The 25552-nt window shown below is 37.9% G+C and overlaps 3 protein-coding genes across 5 annotated transcripts in view; 2 read left to right on the forward strand and 1 right to left on the reverse strand.

Moving 5' to 3' along the window:
- Window positions 1-12875, forward strand: part of LOC109092588 (protein BEAN1-like) — a 51667-nt gene extending 38792 nt beyond the window's left edge. For both annotated transcript variants that reach the window (XM_042760603.1, XM_042760601.1), the window contains one exon: window positions 11888-12875. In XM_042760603.1, coding sequence (XP_042616537.1) covers window positions 11888-12257 — 370 coding nt within the window. In that variant the 3' untranslated portion in view covers window positions 12258-12875. The remainder of the gene's footprint in view (window positions 1-11887) is intronic.
- Window positions 12876-17627: 4752 nt separating this feature from the next.
- LOC109070128 lies at window positions 17628-21533 on the forward strand. The gene is made up of 2 exons (XM_019086729.2): window positions 17628-18385; window positions 19332-21533. The coding sequence occupies exons 1-2, from the start codon at window positions 18050-18052 to the stop codon at window positions 20529-20531; spliced, it is 1536 nt and encodes a 511-aa protein (XP_018942274.1). The 5' UTR covers window positions 17628-18049; the 3' UTR covers window positions 20532-21533.
- On the reverse strand, window positions 21523-24981 carry LOC109070125 (thymidine kinase 2, mitochondrial-like). 2 transcript variants are annotated; one of them, XM_019086722.2, is made up of 10 exons: window positions 24719-24981; window positions 24407-24444; window positions 24176-24250; window positions 24021-24074; window positions 23823-23912; window positions 23582-23655; window positions 23198-23286; window positions 22991-23070; window positions 22348-22428; window positions 21523-22211 (listed from the first exon to the last, which is right to left on the reverse strand). In XM_019086722.2, exons 1-10 carry the CDS (start codon window positions 24858-24860, stop codon window positions 22128-22130), a joined length of 807 nt encoding a protein of 268 aa, XP_018942267.1. In that variant the 5' UTR covers window positions 24861-24981; the 3' UTR covers window positions 21523-22127. The 2 variants fall into 2 exon arrangements, with proteins under 2 accessions (XP_018942267.1, XP_018942270.1); XM_019086725.2 differs by having other exon boundaries at window positions 24407-24571; window positions 24719-24861.
- Between the last annotated feature and the right edge of the window lie 571 nt (window positions 24982-25552).

The following is a 25552-nucleotide window of genomic DNA, read 5'->3' on the forward strand; positions in this document are numbered from 1 at the left end:
GCCATTGCTGTTTTTAGCATTTATTACTCATAAGCACCACAAAAGCAATTTGATTGTGTGAAAGAACCTGTAATACATTACAAACTCAATACCAGATTATTAGCTGTGGCAATACATTTCAAAATTATTATGACCTCAGGGCTATCTCTACATCCTGGAGACATTATTACTATAGTCTGTATCATATAACTATATCCATGTGGGATTTATACTTTCTATTTTATTTTAAGTGAACTCTTAAACCATTATAACCTCCTTGGGGATGTGCTATTATTGATATATTTATGCCTTCATAACAGAAGTGTATAATCTAAAATTATTATGACCATATTAAATTAAAATGATGAGGTCATAGTGATTTTGGAATATGTTGCTTCTGATGGAGCAGTAATGTACAGGTGGATCTCAATAGATTAGAATGTTGTGGAAAAGTTTGTGAAACTCGTGTATTAAATAAAATCAGTGCACACAGACTGAAGTAGTTTAAGTCTTTGATTCTTTTAATTGTGATGATTTAGGCTCACATTTAACAAAAACCCACCAATTCACTATCTCAGCAAATTAGAATACTTCTTAAGATAAATAAAAAAAAAAACATTTTAGTGACTTGTTGGCCTTCTTGAAAGTATGTCCATTTACTATGCATGTACTCAATACTTGGTAGGGGCTCCTTTTGCTTTAATTATTGCCTCAATTCAGCATGGCATGGAGGTGATCAGTTTGTGGCACTGATGAGGTGGTATGGAAGCCCAGGTTTCTTTGACAGTGGCCTTCAGCTCATCTGCATTTTTTTGGTCTCTTGTTACTAATTTTCCTCTTGACAATACCCCATAGATTCTCTCTGGGGTTCAGGTCTGGAGAGTTTGCTGGCCAGTCAAGCACACCAGCACCATGGTCATTTAACCAACTTTTGGTGCTTTTGGCAGTGTGGACAGGTGCCAAATCCTGCTGGAAAATGAAATCAGCATCTTAAAAAAAACTGGTCAGCAGAAGGAAGCATAAAGTGCTCAAAAATTTCTTGCTAAACAGGTGCAGTGACTTTGGTTTTCAAAAAACACAATGGACCAACACCAGCAGATGACATTGCACACCAAATCATCACAGACTGTGGAAACTTAATACTGGACTTCAAGCAACTTGGGCTATGAGCTTCTCCACCCTTCCTCCAGACTCTAGGACCTTGGTTTCCAAATGAAATACAAAACTTGCTCTCACCTGAAAAGAGGACTTTGGACCACTGGGCAACAGTCTAGTTCTTCTTCTCCTTAGCCCAGGTAATAATAATAAGAATAATAAATTTTATTTATAATGCGCCTTTCACATGCTCAAAGCGCTACAACATACAAAATAGTCAAACAATCAAACAAACATTGCAGTAAAAAAATAAGTATCAAAAATTACACAATTTATAAATAAAAAGCTTGAGTAAAAAGATGTGTCTTAAGAAGTCTCTTAAAACAATCCACAGAAGCAGCATCCCTGATAGTTTATGGTAATGTATTCCATAACTTAGGCGCATTACAGGAAAAGGCCCTTCCCCCCATAGTTTTTAATTTACAACGAGGCTGACACAGAGAGAGAGAGCCAGCAGAGCGGAGAGAGCGAGCAGGAATGGATGGAGTAACCAAATCACAGATGTAATCTGGAGCCAGCCCATGTACTGCTTTATAAGTTAAAATCAGAACTTTAAAATCAATACGTGACTGAACTGGAAGCCAGTGCAGTTGCTGGAGCACTGGTGTGATGTGATGGCGTGATGAGGTGTGAGTCAAAACACGTGCGGCAGAGTTTTGAATAAATTGCAACCTCTTAATAGAGTTTGCAGGTAAACCCGCAAAGAGAGAGTTACAATAATCAAGCCTTGATGTGATGAAAGCATGGATAAGCTTCTCTGCATCAGGCCTAGAGAGAAACGGTCTGATGCGCACAATGTTTCTCAGATGGAAAAAAGCAACCTTCGTTATGTTATTAAAATGAGAGTTAAATGTTAGCTGGGCATCGAAAATAACCCCAAAATTACGAACCTGGCCAGAAGGGGACAATTGGGTGTTGTCTACTGAGATTCTAAAATCCTTACATTTACTGACATTCAAAGGAGTGCCAATTAATAAGACTTCAGTTTTGGAGCAGTTTAGTTTAAGAAAGTTGAGTTTCATCCACCCTTTAATTTCCACCAAACAGTCAGACAGGTTTAAAGAGGAAAAATTAAGATCAGGCAGAGAGCTGATATAAATCTGGGTGTCGTCTGCATAGCAGTGATAGCTCAGGCCATATTTCTGAATGATCTTCCCGAGAGGCAACATATAAATACTAAATAACGTAGGACCCAAGACTGACCCCTGAGGGACACCCTGACACAGAGAAACAGTCTGAGATCTGTTTGAACCCATGTAGACAAATTGTGAACGACCTGAGAGGTAAGATTCAAACCAGTCTAACACCGTTCCAGACAGACCGGTCCACTTATGCAATCTGTCCAATAATATACTGACATATGGTATCGAATGCAGCAGTAAGGTCTAACATGACCAAAATACCACAAGCCCCAGAGTCAGCTATAACGAGGAGGTCATTCAGAACCCTGACCAAAGCAGTCTCTGTACTGTGTCCAGATCTAAACCCGGATTGAAATCTTTCTAATAGGCTATACGTACAGAGATAATATACGTACAGGTATAATGTCAGGTCATTCACTGACATTGTCTGTGGTTCAGGAGTTGCTTAACTGTAGCCAAATTCCTTGATACATCTGTGTGTGGTGGCTCTTGATGCCTTGACCCCAGCCTCAGTCCATTCCTTGTCAAGTTCACTTAAATTCTTGAATAGATTTTTCTTGACAATCCTTATAAGGCTGTGGTTCTCTCTGTTGGTTGTGCATCTTTTTCTTCTACACTTTTTCCTTCCACTCAACTTTCTGTTAACATGCTTGGATACAGCACTCTTTGAACAGCGAGCTTCTTTGGCAATGAATGTTTGTGGCTTACCCTCCTTGTGAAGGGTGTCAGTGATTGTCTTCTGGACAACTGTCAGATCAGCGGTCTTCCCCATGATTGTGTGGCCTAGTGAACCAAACTGAGAGACCAGTTTGAAGGCTCAGGAAACCTTTGCAGGTGTTTTGAGTTGATTAGCTGATTGGCATGTCACCATATTCTAATTTGTTGAGATAGTGAATTGGTGGGTTTTTGCTAAATGTGAGCAAATTAATCACAATTAAAAGAACCAAAGACTTAAACTAATTCAGTCTTTGTGTATTGAATTTATTTAATACATGAGTTTCACAATTTGAGTTGAATTACTGAAATCAATTAACTTTTCCACGACATTCTAATTTATTGAGATGCACCTGTATGTACTGTGGAAGTCAGTGATATTAGAACTCAAATACCCCTTAAGGCTGGAATACACTACACAATTTTTTGCCCCAATTATCCCCCGATTTACAGTTTGGATAAGTAAAGGCTAATTGCCTAATGTCAGAGCCAGCCTGCAGATTTGAGTTAACAGATTTCATAGAAAATTGCATATAGTATGATGGTCATAGACTCAGATTTTTTTTAGCTTTAGGAGGATATAAAAAAATATATATATTTTCAGTCGATTTTAAAACACATTGTTTTTATTTGTCATGCGTTGCCTATCAACAATGTGCATGTTTCTGCGTGAGTTGGTTGTAATCGGAATTGACTTTAAAGTCTGGTAGTTTGCGATCCTCAGTCATGTAGTGTATGATGGTCCGTTTTCCTTTGTGACTATTTACAAAGTCATTGAGTGTATGACGCTTACCATTTCAAAAAATTAAAAAAAAAATGTGTAGTGTATTCCAGCCTAGTAGTGTATGAGGTTATTCTGGTTGTGGAATGTAATGCTTGAACCCTTACCTTTAACCTACTCAACCAAATGTAGTAGACTTGTATTACAATGTTCTGTTGGCTTGCATTAAAAGTGCATTCATAGTGTAGACTATAGTTTGCTGTATTGTAAGTACTTGGTATTTCAGGGTTTTTCTTTACACCACATTGGGAAAGAAAAAAATACAGGTGTCTGATCCATGCATATATCCACTGACCTACAAAACACTTGGACCAAGAGACTCCAAAATATGAATGAAGTGTGCACTCATGACAGCTCACTGCACACTGGCAGTGTTTAGTATATGGGATATCAAAAAAATGTGCAATGCTGCACCCACATTTATCTAACATGCCAAAGCAATCTTTCATTTGAGTTCAGGTTTTCTGGAAAGAGCAATACATTTGTCACAATTATTTATGCACTAGAATTGAGATAAAAGAATGATTGCCTACTCAAATGTAAGGAGACTGGATTTAAAGTCCACATTTCAGTTTTTATACTGTAGGCTTCAGATATGATCTACAGACCAGATTAGCTTATCATTTTGACTATTTATCAAAATCAGTTTAGTTTGTGTTGAAGTGTCTGAGCAAACATAAAGGTGATCTGATGTTACTCAGACCTTTACTTTACAAGGTCATACAATTTAGGCATATATTACATTTTTATGAATGTGACCAAGGTGAAGGCTTAGCTCATGAATATTAGGTTACATGACTGAACATTCTTGGAAAATTACCTTGCAATGTCAGCATGAGCTAATTAATATTCATATGTTTGATGTCACAACACGCCCATCTTGCCTTCTTATCCCCCTTTAAATGTAAAACACTGTCCGGATATATGCTTTGAACTTTACTGAATGGATTACATGTAAAAGTGTCCCTGCTCTAAATAAAAACTGCTGCGTGTTGCTCTCAAAGTTGTTGACTCGAATCTTGACCTAAGTCAAGGTTGACTTGTTTCTTCATGCAGAACCATCACTTCTGATTGACCTGACTGTTGAGTCAGTTAATCTGCTCTTAAAGTGACTCTGTCTAGTTAAGTTATTTATCACTCCTATGGTTATTCTTTCTCAATACTGAAGTGCTTCCTCGGTTGCATAACAAACATATAAATTGTTAAGCATGCGGCTGCCTGTTTGCGTGTTAAATACCAGAGAGAGAAGGTTTAGTAAGGGTCATGCTTGTGCTCAGCTTGCCTGCCCTTCATGGCTTGTTTCACAGTGTGCCAATGTTATTTACATCTCTATGACAGTTCCATTAGGCTGGCAGAGCCCTCTGGTGAAGCTCTGTGAAGGGGCTTTTGAACAGGGTGAAATTACATCTCCCCAGGAGCAAGAGCTACCTGAAAGAGCAGGGCCTTCTCCTATTAAAAAGCAAATTATGACTGATATAGAATATTAGTGCTGGCCTGGACGCCTATTAAGAATTACTGAATGGTGTGTAATTCTGTTTGGGAGAGATATCCGACCCTCAGTCCATATACTCAATTTAATTAGAGACTAGCAGTCCACACCCGCACACCTCTGTGAGAGGATGTGGTAAGATGATGGAAGATTACCACTACACACTCTTGACTACATTTTATTCTACAGTGAAAAGTCTGCATCCAATGCAGCATTTTTTCTGGATCTTATTATTCTACAGCAGAGGTGTGGGCAGAACGGGTGAGATTTTGTTTGTCTGTGTTTGTACTTTCCAGATAGACTGTCAGTCTGTGTTAGTGGTGGGGATTTTTCACTGGCTCTCACCGGTAACATCACTGAAACAATCATTTGGCCTATTTGTTTAACAAAACTGATTACTCCAGGAATGAAACATGTGACTCTTTATGAGTCAGTCATTGAATCATTCATTCAACTGATTAGTTCATCAATGCTGATTCATTCAGGAAAAAAAAACAAGTCATTTTAATGAGTGAGTCATTGAATCATTAGTTCAATCGATTCGTTCAACAACAATGATTTATTCAGGTACGCCACTACTGTGTGTTGCTCAGAAACATGTAGCAGTTAAAGGGATACTCCACTGAAATTACTCACCCTCCTGCTGCCCCAGATGAATGTGACCTCCTTTCTTCAGCTGAACACGAAGATTTTTAGAAACCATTGTTTCCTGCTGATGCTTTGCTTAAAAATATTATTTAGCTACTTTTTTGGAAGGACTTTCTTTCATTTTAACTCCTCAATTCCAATGTTCTATGATCTCTAGTGTTTTGTATGGTATCTGTGAATTTGGAGTGTTTTGAGAGAGGAGGAGGTCTTACAGATGACAAGGCACTGAAGCTGAACCGAGCTCTCCATCACCGCCTGCCTCTCTGCTGGCCTTCATTCATCTGTGCCAGAAATGAGCGGGACCAGAATCACTCTTCAGATCAGAAGAGACGAGCCTCCAGTCACATCATAATGTGCATTTATCACCACTGCCACATTGCAGCCAGCCCTATTACTATCTCAGGGCTCTCTGTCTTCACAATTAAAGCAACATGGCTACAAAAAATGTGTGTAGAGGAAGCAAATGTCTGTGTGTGTATGTGGACTGGCATTGGATCATTATGCTGTAGAGGGTCTGGGCTACCTAGGCATTTCCACATGCCACGTTTGGGAACTTGCCAGTTTATTCTACATGCACATATGTGGACTCTAACATGGAGTCCACCGCTATGCTGTTCTTTGATGTCTTCAGGACTTTGGAATGAGGAGCTATTAGCGCAGTGGGTGTAAGTTCAAGCCCATTGCTACAGAATGGCAGTGTGTTTGTGTGGCTGTGCTTGTGTCTCTGTGGGATTGGCAGGGAGGGGCTGTGGCATGTGACTCATGCCAGGGCTGCTATGGCCACAGATGGCACCTGGGAACTTAGTGCTCAGGGCATGTATATGAGCTGCTCACCTGTGGAGCCCGTGAAGTGCAACTTCCGCAGAACAGGAGAAAAATAGGCAGATCCCAGAAATACACACTCTGCAATGTGTTCATGATTCGAGAAACACGTCATAACTCTCCATTGTGCAATATATATATCTTTTTTTTTTTCTTCAGTAACCATGATACTGTAATTCAAACGTTTGTGGTCTGTAAGATATAAGATATACTGTATAAGTTAGGACACAGTAAACTGATCAAAAGTGACAGTAAAGTAATTTATAATGTTACAAAAGATTTGTATTGCAAATTCTGTTTATTGAACTTTCTGTTAATCAAATAATCCTGAAAAAATGCTTATAATGCTTTTAAATAGCGAAACTTGTTTTCAACATTGATAATAATAAGAACCATGATTAATAATAATGATTGAGCAACACATCAGCATATTAGAACACTGAATGTGACACTGAAGACTGGAGAAATGGCATCACAGGAATAAATTACATTTTAAAAATGTTTTTAAATATAATTTAATATAGTCATATTAAAATATAATGATTTTATATGTTGCATTTATTTAGTTTTTTAATACAATTTTTCTTTTAAAGATTTAAAGAGTGTGGAATGACAGAGACTGTCGTCTGCAGGTGCTTTTTTCTTGGGGAAGTGGGAACTGTCTTCATTAGCCCAAGGTGCAAAAACAACTGATGCTCATATTTGTTCTTAAGAAGAACAATAGTGGAAAAAAAATCCTTTAAAGCAAATACGGGCTGTTTATTATTTATGGATATGGATAGATGAGATGAGACTCACAGTCATGACTGGGCTGTGACATTTGTCAAGCCTGATTAATGAATTATTGTCAGTTGAGGTGGCATCTCAGTAAGTGTGTGTGCAGGGGTCTCTGAGGAGCTGGGCTCCTTAACAGGGGAAGCAGGATGGTGCAAAACAGTTCTCACCTTGTTCTGAAGAGAGCAAACTGTTTTATGTTACACTCACACAGAGGGATATAGAAAACCCTAACAGATCACCTTCTGTCAACATTTTGAATGTGCTTTTATCTTGATAGCATCTCGCGCACACACCTGCACATGGAGGATTCTCGATCAGAGTCATTATTTATGTATGAGGAGCAGGGGAACACACCGCTGAGGGTAACCACGGTAACAACAGAGGTCATATTCATATTGATTACAGGTGACACTGCAGGTGTTGTGAACTTTTAAAGGAGCACAACTGTATCAGGCTGCAGAGTAGAGGTCTACATGGAAATCGAATCCTAAAATTGGTCTTTAAATCAGACTTTGAGACCTGATCCAGCATGACCTGTCAAACTCAATCAGTCTTTCAATTTCCTTTCAAGTCAGCTTGAAAGTAAAATTCAATCTGTCTTGTTTTCTAAATGCTTGTTATTGATCTTATTGTGAACAATTCATCCATGCATGTTTCTTCCGGTGAAATGTCAGATTTTTCTCTGGTGACGTTTTCTGGATTAAAATAAATAAATAAATGAGTTAACTTAAACCCTGCACCTTTCTTACAATCAGCTTCAAGCTTACATTCAGACCTGCCTCCATCCAGTCAACACCCAATGCATAGAACCAAGTTCCCTTCCTACATTTGAATCCATTTCACTTAAATGTACATCACAATACCGAAGAAAATATCTGTTGTTGTTAAGACGATAAACCTTCCATATGTACAGTTTTTAGTTTTACATTGCTGTGATTTAACTCAAAGATGGAGTGCAAAGACAAAAACAAAATGTAAACTAAAATGTTTCTGATTTAATAAATAATTTATTGTCTGATATTATTTTCACTAATTACAAACATCAATCTGAGCTAAGTAATAAATATTTGGCAGTAAACAACAAGAAATATATATATATATATACTTACAGATTATATAATGGTAACTGCTTTTTCCTTGAGTCCTTAGTTTTTTATTATATGTGGTTATATAATTTCATTAGTGATGAAAAAATGCTCTGCTTCAACAATTATAAGTCAGTGTTAAGATATATTGATTCATTCATGGGCTACTCAGACTATATATTTGACAATTATTTATTATTATTATTATTATTATTATTATTATCATTATTATTCAGAAATGTATTTAATACATTAAGTACAATACTAGTGAATCCAAAAAGAATGTGAGGCCAAGAATGCAGAATTGAGTGAATTACACATTACGCATGGCCTTTTTTATCTTGTGTATATTAAAGTGGGCTGAAGTGGGCTCAGAATGCTACTCTGCAGGGGGAGTTGCTGTTTGGCTTTGTGTATGTCTGTGAATCAATTTCATAATGTAACACAATATAAGGTACAAAGACTGCATAATGAATTTTGTATACAGTCCAAGGGGATGTAGTCATTGGCCTTCATTGCCAAGTTCAGAAACAGAGTCTGCCAAAGTGTGTAATTCTTACACACAGTGGCACCAAAGTATATCTGTGCAGTATTCTCAGAGATGTGTGCCAGAGCATTGTGGGGTTATGAGCATTCAGCCAAGCTGTCGATACTGGTTGACCTGCTTATAGTGGCAGTGTAAAGTGTCCAGGCATGGAGTCCCGTTTGCTGTGGTCTCCACCTGTGGCAAAATGTACTGATATCTGGATTGGTATCTGAACTGGAGTTTTTTCATTTTGCATTCATGTGTAAATGTCAAAATATTTTGATCAATATTTGTTTCTCATGTGGCGGAATGGAGTTCCATTTAAAGCTCTAGGCAGATGTAAAAAACTTTAAGAAAAGGAGCATGAAACTAGATTGATTTCATCTGAACCACTTTTTTTTTGGTGTTTACCTGCTCATTTAATGGGTCCCAGTCATGCTTAGCCATTTTCCCTGGTATCATCACCTCTTCCAGTTGAGCAGGTGGTGTGTTAATTAGCTCTCATCTCCTTACTGAAGCCTGACGGAGGAGGACAGGGAGTAGATCATTGAGTCTATGGGAGATACAGCTGCCGCTGCTATTAAATCAGTTTATTATACAACCAAGGATTGTACTAGCATCAGAAATATTTCACGTCCAAAATGGCAGCTTAATGAACAGTTCCATGAGAGAGTGACCCACAAGATGCCCGTGAGAATCTATGCATCTCTTTTTCATACAACACCAGGTAGTGACCATACTGAAAGCATGTATAGTCAAAATTTGTGTTGTGTTAGAAAATGAGGTGCTGTATGTATTTTGTATTCAATAAAATAAATATTTTAAATAAATAAATATTTTAAATTCAGTTCGTTCTTGAAAAATTATGATGTTCTGATTGTGTTATTTAAACCAAAATAAAAACTGTTCAAAAGTTTAGGGTCATTAAGATTGAATTTTTTTTATGTTTTTGAAAGGAGTCTCTTATACTCACCAAAGCTAAATTTATTTGATCAAAAAGGAACATTGTGAAATATCATTACAATTTAAAATATTTGTTTTCTATTTTAATACATTTTAAAGAGGATAGTAAAGCTGAATTTTCTGCAGGTAACACAGTCTTCCAGAAATCATTCTAATATGCTGATTTGGTGCTCAAGAAGCATGTCTAATTATCAATGTTGACATGTTTTTCAGGATTCTTTGATTAATAGATAATTCAAATGAACAGCATTTATTTGAAATAGAAATCTTTTGTAACATTACAAATGCATTTACTGTAATTTTTGAACCATTTAATGCATCCTTGGTAAATAACAATAATAATTTCTTAATAATAATAATTAAAAAAAAAAACCTTACTAACCCATCTGCACATCTTTTGTATGTAGACAAAAGATGTTTCTATAACAGAGATCTTTTTCTCCACCACAAAGCCCTCTCTCTGTGTTCATCTCTCATGTGTAAGCCTGGGGTGGCAGCTTAAACCAATTCTACCGTCCCATTTCCGCTCTCACTGACAGTCTGATATGGTTAACCATACCAAGATCCAATTACCCTGCTGCTATTCGCTCTTTCTCTTTCTAAAACTCTGTGCCCTGCTCATGCTGTGGTCAGAGGCATAAGACTGCTTCACTTTCCTGGAAGTGCCAATGAACCTGGTTAATGTAGCTCACCTCTCACACACACACACGCGCGCGCACAAACTCACCTTCACACAAACACGTAGGCCATTTTACTCTTTCTCTCTTTTTTTGTTTGCTTTTCTCTTGGATGGACACATCAGACTTTAAATCGGATGCGCTTCACTGGAGCTTTGTTTGCCATGCAGCAGGATATCGCACAGAGAAAGTGAAATTGGCAATTTGGTGTGGTGGGAAGGAACAAAAAGAGAATCAAATGTCAGTAATACTTAGCATGAGATTCTTGTATCCAGATATTATAACAGCATACAAAAAATAATCTCACTATGTAAAAATACAGGTTTCAGAAACCTAATTCATAACACTGCCATAAAAATTCATAATATACTGTCATAAATCTGACAATTCTGATATACATGAGAAGTGTAAAATGGCTTGAAATTATAATTTTTCTTAGCTACATATTTAAAGCTACATCAACTTTAAAGGGAAATTCGTTTTTTTATTACTTTATTAAATATTATATAATATTTATTTGTACTGTATTAAAAGAGGCTGTAAGGGGGTGGTTGGGGTCCACAGAAAATCTAAAGAAAAAATAAGCTTTTTGTTTAATTTATAATTTTAGTGTCATATATCATTGTTTGAATGTTCTTTGTGTATCTGAGTGCTAAGATAATAAAGCATAACTTGACCTTTCATGACAAATCATAAGATTAATCACAATATTTTGCTCTACTGACAGTAAGTTAAACTTTTTTTATGTATATTTCCTACAGTGTATTTTAAATGTGATATTTTCCATATAATATTTTAATCATGTTTGTGTATTTATTATAATGACCGTATAAAAGCCAATTATTTAATTCTGGAAACAACAAGCGAAACAGTATTATTCCCATATACTATATAAGTATTTACACATTAGCAAGGAGATCATCATATTGGAGGTTCTTGGCATAAATGCATTTCCTGCCCTCTAGTGGTTATAAAATGTATCCTACAATGTATACGGTACATATATGTGGTTCCCTAAAGAGGGTGTGCAATAGGACCCTCCAATATTTAGTTGTAGCCTATTGTACTAATAAATACATCAATTACGTAATATTATAGAAAAGGTTTTTTTTTTTGTCTTTTCTTTCAGTTATGATGAATGTGTGGGACAAGGGACGCAGATATATGTTCCTACGGACGATCCGCCCCCCTACTCCCTCACAGACCCGTGCCGGGAGCATCCCGCCCCACGCCGTCACAGAGAGATGGAGGATCTGCTCGCTGGGGCTTCTTGGGTGTCAGCAAGTGGCTCTTCCCATTACCCAACCAGACTACAGGACTTCAGGCACCAGCCAGTCGCCTCCATCTCTTTGTCAGCCTTACCTTTAGATGAGGCGCCCCCATACGAGGCAGTAGTGAGTGAACAAAACCAGCCTCTTCCTCTGATGCCCCTGGATCTGCTCAAACACACTACAGCGGACAGCAGTCCTCAGGACAGCGTTTCCCACAGGACCCTGTAATCCTGGCCTCTGCAGCATACTCATGCATCACCTGTACCAAACCAGCTTTGAGAGGGACTCTTTTGTGTGGCTGGGGTCTCCTGAGTCAAGAGCTGAAGCTGACACCTGCACAAGCCCACAATTACCTCTCACTTAAGCCGACACAGATACTGTACCTCCTGTTTTATGTGACACTGTGGGAGCCACCATAAGAGCACAGGGCTATCAACCACTTTTTTGTGCAACACATCACCTTGTCTTTTGCTTATGGTATAATTAAATGTCAGCGTGTGTCTTCTCTTACTGGTAGACTGATAGATGATTTCAAGCATCACAGCTAATTTCAACAACCATGGAAATGTGCCCTTCTGGATGCCAGAAAAGAGCAGAAAGCAGCTCAATAAACCTGGGACCATAATAGAGAAATTTGCATAGGAATAGAAATTTATCTTTGTTTTTAGTGTGAAAATGTGTGTTCCTGCATGAGTGACTTTATTTCCACATGACAGTCTATTACAACTTCTCTCTCTCTCTCTCTCTCTCTCTCTCTCTCTCTCTCTTCAAATTTTGGGTTGGTTTTAACTATTTTAGTTTTGTAAACTGTACGTTTTTTTTTTTAAGATAATGTTTTGTAAATTTCATAGAATAACTAGCAAAGATGAGAAATTACCTTTAATAGAAATTTGAATGTCATCAGAAAATCAATGTGCTTTTAATCCATACGGTTTTACACTTGATTTTGTTTCTTTGCTCCTTTAAATCAGTGGTTCTCATCCAGAGGGAAGGGCTCATCAGGGACCTAAACCAAACTTCCTGATAAGTCTTAAAATTATTTAAATTTAGTTACATTAATATAATCTTAATGGAATAGTTCACCCCAAAAACAGGTTTGAACAGATGTGGAGAAATTTAGCATTACGACACTTGCTCACCAATGGATCCTCTGCAGTGAATGGGTGCCGTCAGAATGAGTCCAAACAGCTGATAAAAGCATCACAATAATCCACAAGTAATCAACATGACCCCAGTCCTTCAATTAAAGGGTTAGTTCAGCCAAAAATGTAAATTATGTCATTAATGACTCACCCTCATGTCGTTCCAAACCCGTAAGACTTCCATTCATTTTCAGAACACAGTTTAAGATATTTTAGATTTAGTCCGAGAGCTTTCTGTCCCTCCATTGAAAATGTATGTACGGTATACTGTCCATGTCCAGAAAGGTAATAAAAACATCATCAAAGTAGTCCATGTGACATCAGAGGGTCCGTTAGAATTTATTGAAGCATCGAAAATACATTTTGTTCCAAAAATAACAAAAATTACGACTTTATTCCTCTTTTTCTTCTCTTCTGGGTCTGTTGTGAAAGCGACTGCTGTGACTGTTGACGTACGACGCTGCTGACGTGTTCTCTGGTGCACCCAATAACAAAGAAAACACGTCAGCAGCGTCTTACGTCAGCGGCGTCACTACAGTGTTGTGAACGCGCTCACAACAGACCCGGAGCAAATTTTCATTTTTAGCTGAACTGTTATTTTAATTAAAATTATACAAAATAAACCCATGCAACATTAAACTGACGTCTTATTTATTGATTTATTTGACATCAAGTTTATTTATTTTTATCACACAAGTACCAGATGTGCGTATTAGCATAGATAGCAGGGCCTTCGAATATGGTCTCGGACAAAGGAGAGCTCTGGAGTCAAAAACATTGAGAACCACTGTTTTACGTCTATTTCACAGATCACTGTGATTTATTTATATTTCCTTCTGCTTGCTGAGACGTCTGTTTTCCTAAAGTCTCAAATGCATCTGAAGTTCCAATTAGGAGAACAGCAGATGTGTGATAAGTGATATCAATGCATATGACCTTACAATACTAACTTTTAACTATAATTAGAAAGGGCTGCAGGGAACACTTTGCCAAAGGGTGTAAAACAATGTTCCATTGTTCTCCTAAACTGCATTGATGCTGTGTACATTATAACATAAGAGCTGGGACTGGTATCCAAGCAGCTCAACTGCACAGCCTTTGTAGCACTGACGTCAGTATGAAATAAAACACAAGATAGTTATTGCTGGACACACTCTGTTCATGCTAAACATTTATGTATCAGATTTGTTTCTGTTTTATTCTAACATTGCCCACTTCAGTCATTTTAACACAAAGGCTTCCCCACATGCATGTTTCTAATATACAACGTGCCTATTGATCATAATGACTGTTATATTAACATGCTAAAAGTGAATATATATATATTTAAAAGCTGCCCAGAAATGACACTGCATGACTCCTCACCTCTATTCTCACAACTTCCCACACATCACGAAAGTGTATAGTTATAGCAAAGAGGGTCTGTAAGGGATGTTTCAGTTGAATTTGATGCATAAATGTGTTTCTTGTGTAGTGAAAAGCAGCTCAAAGTAGAAAGGAATATTAAATGGCCCATTCTTTAATGATTTCAACTTTGGACTCTCATATTATAGTACTTTTGACTTCCACTAATGTTTAGTAAGAAAGTTTATACTCATCACCTATGAAGAAAGGCTACTTTTTCTATAACAACAGATCTGAAGTAGCATTACAAGGTAATTTTGTAGATGTCGAGCCTGTTTCATTCTGCTCTGTAAAAGCATGAGCTGTCACCTTAGAAGAAATGGTCCAGATGTTCTATGATGTAACGAGTAGAGGTGTATTAGCTGTTGCCACCACACTGTAATAATAATAATGTATCTATAAACCCTTGACTTTAATTGACCTGAATATAAAAAAAAAAAAATTGCAGAAATCGTACCCTTATGCCATCCAAGCTGTAGACAGTGTTGGCTTCTTCATCGAAACAGATGTGGAGAAATTTAACATTACGTCACTTGCTCACCAATGGATCCTCTGCAGTGAATGGGTGCCGTCAGAATGAGAGTCTGATAACAACATCACAATAATCCACAAGTTATCAACATGACTCCAGTCTGCCAAATAACTGTGAAAATCTGCATGCTTGTAATCCTATCAAGGCATTTTAACTTTAAACTGTCGCTTCTGGCCAAAATAATTCATAATCCATAAAAACGCCTTGATGTCCTTTCATATCAAAATCCACTAACGTATTTGTTTAGACCTGTTTTGGTTTGTTTCCACTTATAAATGGTGCAGACTTTTCACTGAAAGCATATGGATAGAGGACTCATGTTTTAGTCAGAAGCAACAGTTTGAAGTTAAAAACGTTTTGATGGATTGGTTTAGTCCAAACACGTAGCTTTCTGCTTCACAAGATCATTAATCAATCAGCTGGAGTCCTGTGGATGCTGAATTAGTCTGAACGGCGAAATTCTTCAAATCTGTCCGGATGAAGTAACACCCTCAGGCCATCCAAGATGTAGGTGAATTTGAGTATGTTTCCTCAGATTTTCATTTTTGGTTAAACTATTCCTTTTTAGTCACACTTGTTAGCAAGGCTGTAGCAATCCTGTATGCATACAGATGAAATGAACACAAAGTACAGATTTAAAAGAATATTACCAAATCCCTATGAAGATCTATTTCCCATTAGTCACATACTATTTATTTTCTGTCGTGTTCAGGGTTTCGTGTATTTTAGCTGCATCTAGTGAGCTGATTTTTAGGAAAATCACTGGCTTACATTTGTGTGCTAAACAATTTTCATTAGTTTCATTCGACCACATGGATGTGTTTCTTACACCAGAATAGCACCTTAGCTTCCAAGCCCATTGTAAATGTTGACTTACATCGAATACATCTCAAATGTGTTATTTCACTATGTCACTATGTTGTGGTTGGTTGTCCAAAGTGATAATGTTGTTTCATAGAGCTGCAGATATTAATGTGCGTTTTGTATTAAAGTCTTTATTCCTTTACCACTGTATCCTCTAAATAAATAAAAACACAAGACTTCTATCTATCGAGATGTCCATCTTTCAATGCTTTCTGGGAGAATTCTACGTTTTGTAAAAACAGACCGATAGCAAATTCCGTAAAACAGCAATGAAAGATTTTGTCGCGCTCAGTTCGCAAGTTTCAAGTTTCATGTTGTGTAGTTTAGAAACAGATGTTGATTGTACACTAAAGGCTTCCAGATGGATAGAATATTTCCTGAACCATTTTGCTCATTGACTGTCATTCATAATGCATTACGAGCCTCTCACTAGCACTGATGTGGATATTCAGCTCAATCCTGCCTGTTTGCATGGTGGGCTCACAGAAAGCATCCTGAACAGATGGCCTGTGCCATAGCTCTGCCCTTAATTAGCCTCTTATCCCAGAGCTCCTCTTCTATTAAACTATACCAGAGGAATTCTCATTTCATCCAGAGCTGACACGCATGATGATCCACACAACTCTAACTAACTAACTACACTACAGCAATACAACCATTTGAAACCATTAAACATATTCAAAAACTGAATGAGACCTATGTTATGTGACATAAGTACTTATTATGTTTTGTGCATTTTGTGATCCTGTAATATGAATATTTCTGTATTCAGGATATATTTTGATTGATTCTCATGTGTTATATTGATATCAAGTTCCAAACAGACTCACTATCGTTCAAACATGTTACTGTTATTAGTTTTTAAAATAATGGCACAGCTTAGTTTTCAGCAGCTGCTCCAGGCTTTAGTGTCTCATGATCCTTCAAAAATCATTCTGATTTGCTGATTTGGTGCAGAAACATTTTTTTATTATTATCAGTGCTGAAAACAGAAAATGTTTGTTGAAACAAGTTTTTTATAAAGGATTCTTTGATTAGTAGAACGTTTAGAAGAACTACTTGTACGCTGCATTTGCTAGTCTCGCATCATTTATTACGATATCGATCATGGAGACAGCAGCTCATGCATAACTCATTTCCTTTACATGCTGATTTTGCAATAAATAAATAAATAAGTACAAGGTAAGGGCCGTTATCAGATAATACTATGATATTTTGATATTATTGTACCGAATATTTACCATTTCATACACTAAGTATTTACACAAGACTACTTAAAATGTTCCACAACATTTTCTAGTTTAAGCTGGATTTCCCCACAGGTTTACCCAATTCAGCGATCAGGGGCCAGTTGCATAAACTGCTACGACTAGTCTTAAAAAGTTACCCATAATTTGTTTTCTTCTATAAAGATTGACCCAATTTTAATCAGAAAAGTGAGACTGGATATCTCTTGGCTAACTGCATGGTGATCAAACTAGTTCTTAACACCGTCTTAACACAGTGGCCATGCTGATGCAACTGGCCCCAGGTATTTTCCTTTCTGTCATCACTCAAAAACGTGTTTGACGTGCACGAGCGTCAATTCTGTGATTACGTCGCCATCTTCTGGACATCTTTTACACAAAAGTCATGAGAAGTACTTGTATTTTGCACTAGATGTCAGTGCTTCCCGCATTCGAAGGCAGAATAACAATGGTGACATGTAGGTATACCAGCGATCGTTTCTCGGACAAATCATGGACAAATACCCCATGTTATAATCAAGTGCACTATGTGTAGTTATTTCAGGTGTCTGTTAAGGCTGAGATGAATGATAACGAGATCGCTATTACGTCGCTGATGCCTACAAGGACAGCTTACCGGTCAGGGGCATGCATGGAAATGGAAGACTTTCATTACTGTAATCCTGCTCAATTATTATTAAACTACAAAAAGACAACGTGTATTTGAGGTTCTTCCGTATTTGCGTCGTTTGCGATACCTGCATATTCATCATCGTCCCTTCTCATTTGCATACTGTGTACTTTCGCTTCCTCAACGGGAGCTGATCAGCTTGATCACTTTCTGTCACAATCATGACAAACAGCGTCGAAGACCAAACGCCCGTTTCGCGAAAAGATGTGTTCGTTAAGTATCTACAGTACTACGACAGGGTTTGTCGTGAAGGCGACTTGAAAGTGTGCTCGGAGGCACAGGTGACAGATGAAGCCAGGCGCGTGCTGCTGTTACCGGGGGAAGAGTCGCGGAAGAGACGCGACGCGCCGGACTTCTATGAGACTCTGTGTGAGTGCGCGCAGTACAGAGACTGCCACAGACGAGTCCACGACTTTAAAAAAGCCGTCGAGTTACTGGAGATGTTCTGTGTCAACCTGTTTTTGTTTCCGTGGAAGAAAGAGATTAAAACATTGAAGGTAAATGAAAGCCGCTAGTGATAGGTCTGTCCTCTCTACTCTCCCAGCTGATTATAAGAAGTTAAACCGGTCTCAGATGGTTTGCTGTTCTCATCTGGTCTCTTAGGCTGATCAGACTGGTCTGTTATGGTTTTAGAAGGGTTTGGGGTACTTTTCAGATTTGTCAGACCAGTTAGACTATCAGCAAGACAGCTTAGCCACGCTGGAAGGCCAAGTAAAACCAGCAAACTATTTGAGGCTGGTTAACTGGCACTGACTTCCTTTCATTTTCATGTTCTGTTTGAGGTCTGATAGACCCCAAGCACTTTTTTGATGACCACAAAATAATTTTTAACACCAAAGTGTGAATACATAACGACTTTTGATATTTTTTTTTCTTCTTCTTTTTCTGACAGCTGATTATGATTAAAAAAAAATGTAAACCAGCCCTACATGGTTTTCTGATTTTCACTGGTCTCCTAGCCTGTTCAGGCTCATCTCTTTTCTGGTTTTAGAAGGATTTTGAGTAATTATCAATTGTTTAGACCAGATTTGACATCAAGGCCATCTGAAGACATCTTAGCCAGGCTGGATGGCAAACTAGATCAGTTAAAACCAGCACACCATTTTAGGCTGCTTTAAGATTTCTTTTAGCAAGGCAGCTCTTGCTGACTTCCTTTAATTCTTAAGTTCTGTTTGAGGTCTGACAGACCGCAAATACTGTTGCCCTCAAAACCATATTTAACACAGAAGTATGAATTTATATACTTTTGCAAAGATTCTTTGAGTGGTGTACACACTGTCAATCTCAGCAGAACTTGAAGGCTATAATACAGTAATTGGTTGCAGTACAGTAATTTACCACATCAGGCTACAAGGTTTAATTATTTTAGAAGTGAAAAAAATAATTAAATATACAATATAATATACAATTAATCAGGACTGTTTTATTCCCCTGTTCTCTCAGACATTTACAGGCCACTTTGTCTATTACATCAAGCCAGTATTACCTTTTGCCAGAAGTATTCTTCAGATTATTGGATACTGCATGGAAACAGACACTGAGTTTAGACTGTCAGACAATTTTGACCCCGACAAGGCCAAGAGTATGGGATTCGAACTCTTCCTTGTCAGGTTAGAGTGTGAGTATCTTCTGGAGCTCATGAACCAGAGATCACATGTAGAATGTCTGGAGATCATCCAAACAAGAGCTGCTCCTCTGACCTCCGTTGCTGGGGAAGAAGCTTCCGAACCTATCAGCAACATCTGTCATCTAGATGAGGATGTTTTTAAGGATGATGGGGATGTTGGAGGTGGCTCACTGGTAAACCCAGGGGAAGAGCAGCAACAGGAGTCACTTAAAAGTCATAACCCTCATGATCAGGGAGTCGACAAGTCTCAAGATGCTTCTATCTCTGATGTTGAAAGACCGTCCAACTCATTTATGACTGACGACAAGTCTATCTTAGAGATGCAGAAGAACTACCCAGACCTGGCCATCCGACAAAAGCCCATTTTCCGAAAGTCTCAAAGATCTATGCAGCCTCTCAAAGCCAAGGAGTGGGCTGGATCCAGGGGCCACAATGCGGGCCTGTTCCCCGAGGCCAGTACTGACATGAGCGGCCCCCAGTCTATAGCCATACACACTGACACCACCCCAGGCCATAGAAAACTACACATCCCAAATGCTCTTGCAGAAGCCCAGCCCTCAGATGACAAACCGTTAGTTCTTCAAGTCGGGAAGCTGCTGCAAGGTCGCAGCCGTGAAGGCTCATCAGAAGACTGCCTGGCTGAGCTCACTGAGCAAATGGGGAAAATGCACAAGGAACTCAGTGCAGATGAAGCTCTCAAATACCCCATAGAGGAGACCGCACAGGCCCAGCCATGCAGTGAACCCAATGACGTCTTCACGGCTCCACCCACAAAATCCCCAGATGGCATGAGCAACATCACAGGTTGTGGGAGCTGTGTTGCATCTGATGGCATTTTTGCACAGGACAGCCTCATTAAAGAGCCTCCTCAGTCAATCTACATCCCTAGTGGACTAAGTGCCTGTCCACCAGCGTTCGGACCGCCAACTGACCACAATGAGGGCTCAAACGGGCACAAGAGTCCCACACCTCAGCAACCAGAAGACGACCTAGTCCAAACATACGTGGTTATTTAGAGACAGTCCTGTTTTTCCTTATCAATGGCAGAGATTTTAAAGTGTTCTAGAATGTGGCAGTGAACTAAAAATGGCTTTGTGCTAGTCATGATGTGCAAAGCATTTTCACTGATTGGGAGTTTCTTGTTAATGAAGCTCTGATTTTGGATTAGCTTTAGTATTTTACAGTTTATAGGAAGAACAGCTGTCCGCTTTGTCTTTAACTTCTATCATAGCTTTTTGAAATGAAGAAACATTTCTTGCTGCTATAATTATCATGAACCTGTTTGGGTTGAAATGATTATTAGAGCTTGATTTTCAAAGTAGGCCTACTGTGCCTTACTAAATGTAGAGACAAATAAATGTGCACTTTGGTTTCTTAATGGAACGTTTGCTCTGCTGGGATGTCTATCCTTGGATTAATGTGGGGTAATATAAGTGTTAAAAATGGTGTTCAGGGCTTCATTTATAAAATGCACAGATTTATTCCTAGAGTGTAAGTTAAAATTCATGCCAACATTAAGATTTGTAAAAACGGTCTTTGGCATTGTAAAGTGCTTAGTGCCATGTCAGGTTCTAAGCATGTGTGCACACTTTTTTTTTTCTTGTAGCAGAATTGGTATTTGGAAAAAAAAAAAAAAATTTCGCTTGTCATTCACAAGTAAAGGATAATGACATTGATAAGGCGTGTTTACAAGACAGATATTTGAAACAATTCAGCTGTGCACAATTTCAAGATCATTTGTGATTTACAGATTCACATCTGGAAGAGAGGCTTACACACACATTTGTTTCTCTGAATCACATGCACATTTGAGAAATGATCTTAGATCAATGGTTTCTGTGCAAAATTTTATAAATGAAGCCCCTGGTGCATCTATATTATATTAGCTGTTATTTAAAGTAATAAGGTGCAAACAATTTTTGTATTGATCTTAAAGTGCTACTGAGGCAACAGTGGAGCACATCATGAAATTATGTGACGGTAAATTACAATGTAATAAAATCAGTATTTTCCAATCATTTTTTTCCAGTTTATTTAAAACAGTGCCTTATGCAGTATAAATTACATTGGTCACAATAACACCTTCAGTAACGTAAACTAACCACAGTGTCTGTATTTGTTAGTGACACTGTATGCAAGCAGCAGGATGAACTGAATTCATGATGATTTCACTGTAAAATGCAGGACTAAATCACATACAGTATATTTGCACGCTTTGGAATTGCCATTTAGAATTTAAAACGTCTACTGACATAACAAAATAGCCACTGGAAATGTTTCCAAGTGCAGCAGTTTTAGGTAATAGGGAATGCTTCCATAAACAAGACTAAAAGTAAAGACTGTGTCTCCTGTTAAGTGCCTAAACCGAGTTTGCAAAGATTGCAAATGCAAAATAATAATCATAAAAGGCAGGATTGAAATAAAACACCATATAATATGAACTAATTTACAATTCCTACTATAAAAAAAAAAAAAATCAACTGTCCATTGCAGGAGGAATGTTTGTAAATCCAGTTTCAAGTAAAAAAAAAAATGCTTGCTTCATCTGTCTCAATGAGAGCTGAAGACGCATGAATGGATTGATATGTTCGTCATTGTCTCAGATCTTAAACTCAGCAATTTGCCATTAGTATCTTCTCTCTGTTCTCCTCAAACTGATGCAGCATCTTCTTAAGGTCATGATCTGCTGGCATTACCTGCCCACCAAAGTGAAAACACAAATTACTCCAAGATAGAGTTCAGCTCATCAACAAGTGATCACACATTATGTCACAATATATATCATATGATGCAATAAGGCTTTTTAACCAATGACTTTTGGCAGAAACTCACCAGAACTGGAGCAGGAACCTCAAACGACTTGTGATGAATGAGCCAGTCCTCATAGAGGTTATGGATTGATTCTATGTATTCCTAAAGAGTAAACATCAGCGAAAGTGCAACCACTTTCAGAATATATGATAAAAATATGTAATGTTTGTAATCTAGCCTTCTGATACCATTAAAAGTAAAAGTCATCTCTGAGCTAGAACCAAAACTTTAAACTTAAAGGGGTCATGAACTGGCTTTTTTATTATTTTATACTGTCTGAGGTCCACTTATGACGTTCACATGGTTTTTACATTCAAAAACATAAAAATCAATAAATAATAGGCTATTTTCTACCCTGGTTTTGAGGCCGGCTCAGGAAACTCTTGGTGCATTCCAGGATCTGGCGTTCGCTGGGCTTGGTATCAATAAAAGCTTTTATTTCAGTAACAAGGACGTTTTCAGTTCTGAAACGTTTTTAAGTACGATGATCTCTTATATATCAAAACGCTCAAGTAAAAGTTGATTTCTCAATTCATGACCCCTTTAAAATGTGGTCGCCATTTGCTCTTTCGGCATTGACGGCAGAGTCACAGAATCTATTTTTGGTTGTTTCAGTTCAGTTTTGCATGCACAGCGGTTCACTTATATCTCAACAACAGCTCACCAAGGGAATAACCTTCTCTTCCTCTCTGCACCTCTGCTTTAGTCTTTCGTAGCAAGTCTGTGGAGACGTCTGCAGGTAAACTGTATAAAAACATGCAAAAAATGTTTTAGTCAGGCTACACTAAGACATTTATTACAAAACTTCAGTTATCCACATCTAAAGCGCAACATGTGGTGTTGCAATGCAATACAGATATATTTGCCATACCAATAAGGTCCACAGGAATAGCAATATTCTTTACGATCCACTCAAACCATTCACTTAAAACAGCAAAGTCCACCTCCGGCATCTTTCCACTGTCAACCAAATAAAATAATAACATTAGTACACGTTTATTGATCAGTACATTTTGTGGTTACACTTTATTTGAAGGTGTATTTGATATAGTGTAATGAAACAGTACTAAGCAATATCACTTACCATGTACTTACTATAGGGATAGGGTTTGGTTTAGGATTAGTTGCATGATTTACTGTTATTACTATACTAAGTACATGTAGCGTGTAAGAAGGACACCTAAATTAATTGTTAGCCATTTTTTTGGCCAATACTGTGCAGGTAAAGCTCTTTCAGCTTTATAAGGAAATTTACCTTTTGTAAAGATTTTCCACAAAAATGTACTTTGCACTGTAAATAGATCTCTCCATCATTCTGATTGGTGCTGACTGTGGCGACAGAAAGAAAAAGAAAAAACAGATTATTGCAGTCATGATTCGCATTGCATTTCCTATGAAAGCAGAGGCCAATTTCTGTATTGCAGAACAAAAACAGATACATGTAAAGCAACTGAACAAAACTGACTACAGGGATGTGAAAAAGGACTTGTACATGCCATTGGTAAGACATGCCGATCCAGCATCGTCAGCTGGACATAGGTCTGAAGAGTGAGTCCCCATCTAGATGGGTCCTGGTACATCAGTCCCTGTGGCAGAGTAAATACATGTATAAGATAATCAAATATGTTTGCAACTCGATGGATCAGAAAGAAAAAGCTCATTAAATCCATAATGAAGTGCCACGTGATCCCTACCAATGGATTGCATCCTTGTACATTTCTCCACTTAGACACAGGCTCTGTTAGCACCTACAACACAAGACACATTTTAGATGGATATTAAATAAAGGAATAACAAGAGCAGAGAGATTTCAGAAACTGTAAGAAATATTATTCATCGCAGATTTTACCTCAATGTCACTGGTTTTGCTGAAGTATTCCAGACATGTTGTCTTTCCACTTGCAATATTTCCCTCCAACCAAATCTGAACAAAAGCGAACGCCAATTTCAAAACAACAACCCATAATCATATTTAGCAGTATTGTGTTCACTGACTGTATTCTTCAGCCGTGGATTAAGATTAACCCTCTTTCAGAAGAGGATCTATTCATCCAGATGCATGCTGTAGTGTGCAACTTACCACTGATTTCTTCCCCTCGCCGTTTCTGACCAGTTTCCCTTGAGAAGAAGACAACATAATGAAACCTTTCTCGGATTCAGCGGCAAATCTCTATGGCAACAGTCAAAGGATCTGGGATGCTCAAGCCAACAAGCTGAAGCTCATGGCAGTACTGTTAATGCAAAGCTGAGAAAGCATGATAGAACTCGGTTAGGGAAGATATCAAGAAAATACGAACCGAACTAGAAATATTATAAATATATATATATAAATAAGAGTGGGAGCTGTGGTCGCTGTTATATTGCGTAGCCCGGAAGCTGGCGCAGGACTTACGGTGATTGACAGATGTGCTGCTCCGCGAGCGGCCGCTTAAATGCTTTCCCAGTGCAGGCGTCTGTCGGACAAGTACATGTGTTGACGGATATTTGTGTGAATACAGAGGTAAAACAACACGACAAAAGAAGCCAACAATCATCTCGCTTGTTTCAACGACGTCTAGTAGTCACAGATACAAATATACAAGTGTGATATGAACTCATGATGCGCAGAGCTTGCAGTGTTACTTGCAACACTAACGAGCGACCACAGCATGTCAAAATAAAAGTCACCATTTTTAAATCGTCACTAAAATATTCATAAAATGTACAATATTATTTGTACAATAAGCCTGCATTATTATTATTATTATTATTATTATTATTATTATTATTATCACGCAGAAATGTATAGAGAAATATTATTAATTATTGCAGCTAATAGGCTATTGATCAATTATAGTGTGTGAAATTTATATCGATTTTAAAGTTGATATATTGCAATAACAAGGGAGTCTGACACTCATGTCTACAACGCGTATACAGGCAGTTGACCTGTTTGAACTTAACTTATTTGTTGCTCATCGAAACACGATGCAACCTCCAAATGACAAAACTAATTTGAATGAGCAAATTAAAAAAATGGCTCGGCAAAACCAAGCAGTGCGTTTGCTTCATATCGTTTGTTTACTCAATAGAATAGATTGCGTCGTCTCTAAAATATTGTGTGATCTATTAATGAAAGAGTTAAAACAATACAATAGCTTTTATTTTGATTGGCATGACTAGTTCAAGATGTATATAGATCTCATTGGCCGTGATCAGCCATAATCACAGTGCTCTCCAGATCATA

The sequence above is a fragment of the Cyprinus carpio genome, chromosome A7 (assembly GCF_018340385.1).
Source record: "Cyprinus carpio isolate SPL01 chromosome A7, ASM1834038v1, whole genome shotgun sequence".
NCBI lineage: Eukaryota > Metazoa > Chordata > Actinopteri > Cypriniformes > Cyprinidae > Cyprinus > Cyprinus carpio.